Source organism: Ruditapes philippinarum, unplaced genomic scaffold, assembly GCF_026571515.1.
Source record: "Ruditapes philippinarum isolate M1 unplaced genomic scaffold, ASM2657151v2 ctg10533_1_1_1_1, whole genome shotgun sequence".
NCBI lineage: Eukaryota > Metazoa > Mollusca > Bivalvia > Venerida > Veneridae > Ruditapes > Ruditapes philippinarum.
This window is the reverse complement of record NW_026854049.1, coordinates 23,887-32,214: the sequence shown is the minus strand read 5'-3', so window position 1 is coordinate 32,214 and position 8,328 is coordinate 23,887. Positions and strand designations below refer to the sequence as shown.

At 33.6% G+C, this 8,328-nt stretch overlaps 1 protein-coding gene across 1 annotated transcript; it reads right to left on the bottom strand.

Annotated features, from left to right (window-relative positions):
• Positions 1-4: 4 nt before the first annotated feature.
• On the bottom strand, positions 5-8,326 carry LOC132738803 (zinc finger protein 184-like; the record flags this gene model as incomplete). Its single annotated transcript, XM_060726400.1, is given in 5 exon segments — positions 5-212; positions 825-1,688; positions 2,809-2,959; positions 7,686-7,841; positions 8,097-8,326. Coding segments are annotated over 5 exon segments (1,493 nt in total), but the record flags the coding sequence as incomplete, so codon positions are not given.
• Between the last annotated feature and the right edge of the window lie 2 nt (positions 8,327-8,328).

Below are 8,328 nucleotides of genomic sequence, written 5' to 3'. Positions count from 1 at the left end.
TTTTGGTTTCTCATTTATTTTTGCATACGATTCACGGGGGACATATCCTGGACCACCGTCTATATAATGATTAGAGCGTTTGCTCTCTGTTGTCAATGCAAATTGTTTCCATCCGTCTTTGTCGGCTTTATGCGCCATCATGATATGCTTACGTATGACTGCATAATCACCAAATGACTTGAAGCAAAGCTTGCAAGAATACGGCTTGTCACCTATAACAGGAAAGAATAAAATGTTAATACGCATAAACTTAATGGCTAACACTATCTTACAACTTGTATACTGTTTCTTAAATACAAATGTAACTCATGAATTTTTACAAACTATTTTCAATAAAAATTAAAAGAACAAAGGAATCATGATAGAAATAAATATACATGTACACATGAACATCGGCCACTAACTTGACCTATAAAAGAGCAAGGCTAAGAATAGGTAATATATGCCATAATTGAGGAAACGAAATAGTACAATGATTCAAACATAATTGAGCATTAACTTTATTAATGTACACTGTATCATTAATGGGAACATAAACGTTAAAAGGAAATTTTATAATAATGCTGCAGAAGAGTTCTGCCCCTTCGCCTACATAATATTTTACAACCTATATATTTTAGGCGGGCGAATACTTAAAAACGTTCATTATTCTCAGGAATACGACTTTCGTTCTGACAACACTTTTCTTATGAGATATAATATGTTATATCAGCCACTGACACTTGGCGTTGAACATGCATAAAATTTGTTATACGCCAATAAAATATTTGACTCGACTTGTTTTAACTTATTTCCACAACAATCAGGATAGGTTAAATGCTTACCTGTATGGATACGTTCATGGCGTAGAAGGGACTGTTTCTGTGTAAATTCACGGCCACACACACTACATATGTGATCTTTCTTATCTTTGTGTGTTTTCATGTGAATCAGTAAACAGGTTTGTTGGCGAAAAGCTTTATGACACACAGTACACTGAAATCTCCGCACAGTATCGTGCATGTAACGGTGCTCTTTTAAAGATTTGTCATACGTGAAGGATTTTCCACAAACCTCACATGTGTATGGACGGATTCCAGCATGAACATTGGCATGCTGCCTGTATGAACGGATCTGACTGAAAGTTTTACCACATGTAGGACAACTGTAAGTCTTCTTCACGCCGAGGTGCTTTGACTTTATATGAGAACTCAGAGAAAATTTCGTTGTAAACTCCTGCTCACAGATTTGGCATTTAAACTTTGGCTGAACATATCCCTCCGCGTGGGTTGCTGTATGCCTATCGTACACGTATTTTGATTTATAATTCTTATTACACACAAGGCAAACAAACACTTGTCCATGGTGCACTATCTTTTTATGCCTGGACAGATCTTTCTCAAAAACGAAAGTTTTCTCACATTCGTCACAAGAGAACATTGGGTTTTCTGGCAATGATCCGTTAGGCAGGAGACCATGGACTCTTCCCATATGTTCCGAGAGCCTTTTCTTTCTGTATCCCTGATAATCACATTCAGTACACTTATAAATCTGTTTCCCTTTCACTTCTGATGTTAACTTAACTTCTGATATCTTGTCAAGCTTATTTACGAGATCTTTATTATAAGAACTGTCATGTTTGATACTGTTTAAATCTAGTTTCTCAGCGTCTGTTCGCATTGGTTCTTCTTTTCCGTCAGATGTACTCCCTGAAACACATTAAAGGTAATTTTGTATAAAAATTAAAGGAATAATGCTTATCAAGTGTGTAATTCAAGAGATTTAATTATGCCATCTTTCAGCTCCTTTGGAAAAAAAAAGTTTAATACTAGAGCAAATTGCAAATTAAGTGAACACAGATTCCTACTAAAGTGTTAACCAGAAGAGCCATGCTATTATCTATTGCTACTTTTAGACAATTAAACAATTTCATTTCTACACAGGCAGCATTGCTGATAAGAACTGTAACCCATTTTTGTTATGAAATTGCATTTCTGATATCAACATTTCTATACAACATGTAATTCAAGTAATTTCAAAATGAAAATGTGTTAATTAAAAATTGAAAGTAAAAACTCTGAAATTAAGCAGTTGAAAGTAAAAACTAAATTGTGGTTCTATACGGGTAACAAGGGCAAACCTTTATCATGGTTTGCATTCAAGCAATGCATAACTAAAGTTCCAAACTATAAACAAATTTTATATATAATAATAAAAGGGAAACCTTTAAGAACACCCAACATAGCAAAAAACTGAAAATGTTACAGGTGAACCTTTTTACAGACGGTAGAGGTAATTACAAACTACTGTCCAGGCCACCTAGCACCATCTTAATCAGAATTCAAAATTTATGTATGGAAATGGTGAAATTTAGAATTCATTTTACATCAACATAAAATGTGATTATATGGCAATTATCATAGAATCTTCAATGTGACAATATCTGGCAATTCAATGAAAGTGATATGCTGTTCCCAAAGAAAAAAGAAGTGTGTGTGCCTTAAATACAAACAATATACAAGCCGCGTCATGACAAAACCAACATAGTGGGTTTGCGACCAGCATGGATCCAGACAAGCCTGCGCCTCCGCGCAGTCTGATCAGGATCCATGCTGTTCGCTATCAGTTTCTCTACTTGTAATAGAGTTGGTAAGCGAACAGCATGGATCCTGATCAGACTGAGCGAATGCGCAGGCTGGTCTGGATCCATGCTGGTCGCAAACACACTATGTTGATTTTGTCGTGACACAGCTCATATACTATCTGTTCCATGAAAGTGGTATACTGTTCCATAGAAAAGAATGTGTGCCCAAAATGAAAACAATGTACCATCTTTTCTTGCAGTTCTCTCCTCTAAACCCTTTACATCTGAAGTGATTGGCTTCTTTCCTCTGTTGTGTTTTTCTAATTTCTCTGATGGTTTTTTCCTGACTCTCTTGACAGATGGTCTTGACTTTTTCATCTTTAACTGTGATGTATTCTGAATAGTAAAAAAAACTTAGTAAAGACTGCAAATCATTTAGTTTTGTATAGGGAGAAAACTTTATACATTATCAATAACTCTTTACATGATTATAGATCTATATAATACCTCATTTATAAAGATCCAAACTAAATTATCACCAGGATACAATTCTGGGTCGATTTTTGGTTGAGACCTATTCATTACACTTACAGTTGTTCACTATGTAGTGCTTCATACCATGATGCCAAGTATATTAGCTTTAGGCAATGCAGTTTCACCCAAGAATATTTAAATGTGTTTTCAAATATAAGTCATTGTAAAATAAATTACCTCCATGCCAGTCATGGAGGTAATTTATTTTACAATGACTTATATTTCTGTTCCAGGAACAGATTAAACCCTATGTTTATAAAACTTTCTATCTATGCTACTGTCTATCTTTTCAGGCCACTATACGTATCATAAACATTACATGTATATCATAAATCAATAATCATCCAACATAAATTGAACTCAACCAAAATTTAAAGATGTTTCATCTGTGTACCAATAGTATTACAATTAATTATATATTCCAGAAACCATTATTCTATTTTTAGTAATTGTGTCCATGACCTTGAACCTAAGGGGTCAAAAAACCATTTAAAGCTACATGTAGGTCCCATCATAAGCTTGCTAAATGCCAAGTTTTATTCCTGACCCTAGTTATCTTCTTGAAGCCTTTTTTTCTATTTCAAGTAACAGCAATCCCAACAGGGGTCTTCATATAAGCTTTCTATATACCAAGTTTAATAACAATACCTAATCCCTAACTTTTGTTACTGTCAAGATACCATTTTTCTTTTTTCAGTAGCAGTGACCTTGACCACAAGGCATCCAAAAGTAATCTGAACCCAGGTCTTCATATAAGCTTGCTATATACCATGATTGATTTACAATATCTCATTCCTAACTATATTTATTGTCTAAGAAACCATTTTTTTATTTTTTGTAACAGTGACCTTGACCCCAGAGTGTCTAAAAGAAATATCATCTAGTGTTCCATATAAGGTTGCTATATACCAAGTTATGCATGTATACCTAAGCTTTTATATACAATTGTATATTAAGTTTGATTTAAATATTTCATTCCTAACCCTTGTTATTGTCAAGGAACCATTTTTCTATTTTTAGTAACAGTGACCTTGACCCCAAAGGATCCAAAAGCAATCCTAACTGGGGTTTTCATATCAGCTTGCTTTATACTAAGTTTGATTACAATTACTCATTCCTAACTCTTGTTATTGTCTAGCAACCATTTTTCTATTTAACAGTGAACTTAATTTCAGAGGGTCAAAAAAGCAATCGCCACTGGGGTCTTCATATACATTTAAGCTTGCTACATGCCAAATTTGATTAAAATATCTCATTCCCTACTGTAGTTATTGTCCTGAAACCATTTTCTATTTTCAAAAACAGTAACTTTGACCACAGAGGGTCCAAAAGCAATTCCAACAGGAGTTTCCAGTCTTGCAGACGTCAAATATTAATACTAAATGCCTAATAACTATGGCCTAGGGCATGTACTTTTCATAAGAAGATTTAAATGTGTTTTAAGTCTTAATTACAAGTCTATGTAAATTAAGTGACACCTATTTGGTTTCCCATACAGCTTATGATACACATGTTATACCATGCCAGTGCAAAGTCTGATAAAAATTATGCATTACATTGAAAACATCTTCCTATCTTAAAGAAATGGACATATTATATAAATTTCAATCAGGATTTAGAGGTGGTTTTTCCACGGACACTTGTCTTACACATCTATCTGATTTCATTAGGCTACATATGGATAAAGGTAATCTTGTAGGCATGATTTTAATGGATCTTTAAAAAGCATTTGATACAGTGGACCATTCAATCCTTTTAATGAAATTAGAAGCCATTGGTCTTAGTACTGATGTATTACAATGGTTTAGGTCATATCTGTCTGATAGGCAACAACTTGTTGATGTATCTGGTACTTTTTCCTCACATGAAAGGGTTACTTGTGGTGTTCCCCAAGGGTCTATCTTGGGACGTTTATTGTTTTTAATTTATGTAAATGATATGCAGGCTGTTGTTGTTAAAAATAAACTTCTTCTTTATGCTGATGATTCTGCTATTCTTGTTACTGGTAAAAATAGGTCATCTATTGAAAAAGAACTGACAGATGAACTAAATTCTGTCAGTCAATGGTTAATTGACAAATAACTTTCCCTTCACTTAGGCAAAACAGAGGACAATCTTATTTGGCTCTAAACATAGGTTAAAAACAGGTTCATCTCTTCATGTCAGTTGTAAAGGGACTGATATACAGTCAACTTCTAATGTCAAATATCTAGGTGCAACACACTTGATCAGTCTCTCTCCGGTGAAGCAATGGCAAGTTCTATTATTAAAAAGGCCAATGCAAGGTTAAAGTTTCTGTATAGAAAATGTGATTATCTCACTTTTCACACTAAAAAAACTTCTGGTTATGGCCCTCATCCAAATGTCATTTTGATTATGCATGTTGTTTCTGGTTTCCTGGGGTTACTAAATACTGGAAGGATAAACTCCAAGTCACACAAAATAAATTGATAAGATTTGTTCTAAATCTTGGTTATATGTCACATATTGATAATGAACACTTTAAAATTTAAATTGGCTACCTGTCCAGAAAAGAGTGATCAAATCATTCTATGTAATGTTTTTTAAAATAAAACATGGACTTGCCCCTGAATATATGGGAGAAAACTTTATTCCATTAGATTCTGTTCATACTTACAGGACCAGGTCAAGTGAAAGTGGTTGTTATATGCTACCTAAGGTCAAAGGTTTCGGATCAAAGTCTTTTGCTTACAATGGATGTGTATTGTGGAATAAACTACCCTCTTCTATTAGGATGGAATCAAAATTATACAATTTTAAATTATCTGTTAAACAAGCAATTATCATAGTATTGCGAGCAATCCATAAGTCCCCTACCGGTAAGAGCCCAAGCAACATTCTGAAGGGCCATTGGCCATTCACTTAGGTTCCTATTTTAAGTAAAATTTGTTGAAAAAGTTCTTTAAAAGTGATCACAGGAAACAGTTTTTTATGTACAGACAGACGGACTGAAGGACACTCTAAAGTTATTTTTTAACATCCCTGTTATCAAAATATAACATTTTTAAAAATCCTATCATGATTGAAGAAGTTGGAGTAAAAATTACCAATTTCTCAAAAAAAAAGTCTAAGTTCAAAAGGGGCATAATTCTGGAAATAGTCTTGCTAGAGTATTGAACACTCACAAATGTTGAGTGATAATAAGAAACATTTATATGAAGTTTGAAGTAGATACATTCAGAAAAGAAGTTATTAAAAAAAAACAATTTTTTCATGAAAATTTTAAGTTCAAGGGAGGTAATTCTGATAAATTTTGTGCTAGAGTTGTAAACCTTGTCACATATGATGGGTTGATGACAAGCAACTTATATTTAAAGTTTGAAGAAAAATAACCTTAAGAAATAAAGAACTTATAGTGAAAAAACTTAAAAACTAGAAATCAGAAATCTTGAAATTCAGTCTATTTGTTGCCATAGCAACCAGAATTTTCAACATAGGAAGATAAGAAAAGGATTGTGCATAATTTTCCATACTGCCATCTACCCATATGTCTAGTTTCATAAAACATATTTTCAGTACTTTTTGTGTTATCACGGATCCAGGTTATGTGTAAAATTTGCCATATTTTCCAGTCTATTTGTTGCCATAGCAACCAGAATTTTCAACATAAGGAAGAAAAAGAAAAAAGATGTGCATAATCTCCATACTGCCATCTATCCAATATCAAGTTTCATAAAAATATTTTCAGTACTTTTTGCGTTATCGCGGGATCCAGGTTATGTTGTAAAATTTGCCATATTTTCAGTCTATTTGTTGCCATAGCAACCAGAATTTTCCAACATAGGAAGAAAAGAAAAAGATGTGCATAATCTCCATACTGCCATCTATCCATATATCAAGTTTCATTAAAATATTTTCAAGTACTTTTTGCGTTATCGAGGGATCCAGTTTTGTGGACGGACGGACTGACGGACGGACAGACGGACAGACGGACGGAGGGTAAACCTAAAGTCCCCTCCGGTAAACCGGTAGGGGACTAAAAACATTTACTTAATGGGTAATTATCTCTTTTAAGGGTGTCTATCCTCTAGTCTTAATATTAAATAATTTTTATTAATTTATTTTAATTTGAAAATTTTATGTATACTTTTGTCTTTCTTTAATTTAAAACTGTGATAAGTCATTTTCATGCCTCTCTTTGTCAAAACCATCAGTATCTAAGGACCACAATGGAAATAAGAGATTTAGTTCTCTTTTTTGTGTTATCCTTGGTATGATGTTTTTGATATGGTGCATTTCTTTACATTGATATTTGTTTTTTATTGTTTTATCATGTATTGGATATGTTTTTACCATGTTATTTACTGAATACTGAAATAAATCTATCTATCTATCTAACATTTATACACATTGAGTAGAGGGCCAATTAATGACCATTCTTGTAAATTTTAAAGTTTGGTTAAAATGTATTATGTGTTTTAAGAGATGTTGTTTACACAAATTGTGGATACCAATGGACTACACAAGATTGACATCATGCTATATCAGTAAAAATACATTATACATGTAATTTATCTCATCAATTAGCTAAAAGGGAGACTTTCTGAACTATAAATAAGTTATATACCTTTCCTACTGATTCCTGATCCTGTTCCTTTTTGCCCTCATCTTGAGATATATTTTCAGCATCATGAATATTACCACCATTTCTTGTATCTGGAACATCATTATTGATCATACTTCCCTCATGCACTGGTACAAATCTTTCAAAAGTAGACTCAGCCTGTTCACAAATAGAGTTAATTCAGTTTATGATTGCCATTACAGTCAAACTTGCAGCGATTGATCTTGCTTATAAAATTTAACCAAGAAATTTACTTAGCTTACTTAAGGATATAATTCAGCATCAAGATGGTCATAAAGGCCCTAAATAGCACACTCGAGATTGGTCATTTGGACACACAGACGGACAAGGGCAAATCTAAATGCACCCCCATAAGTGGGGGGCACAAAAATTTTCAAACCAAATGGCACTAACCTGAGGATTCATATTGTCGTTATTGCTGAACACAGCAGAATGATCACTTGCAGCATTTCCATAGACTTGTTGACCTTTAAAGTTGGTTGCTATGGTTACAACTTGTGTTGTCATGGCAACTGTTGATCTATCTGAGTGTGCAATTTCTTGTCCAAGGCATCTGCACTGTTTTGAAAAGAAGCTTGTCCAGCAGAATGTTCATTAGAATACAGCACAGATTGGTTTCAGTTGC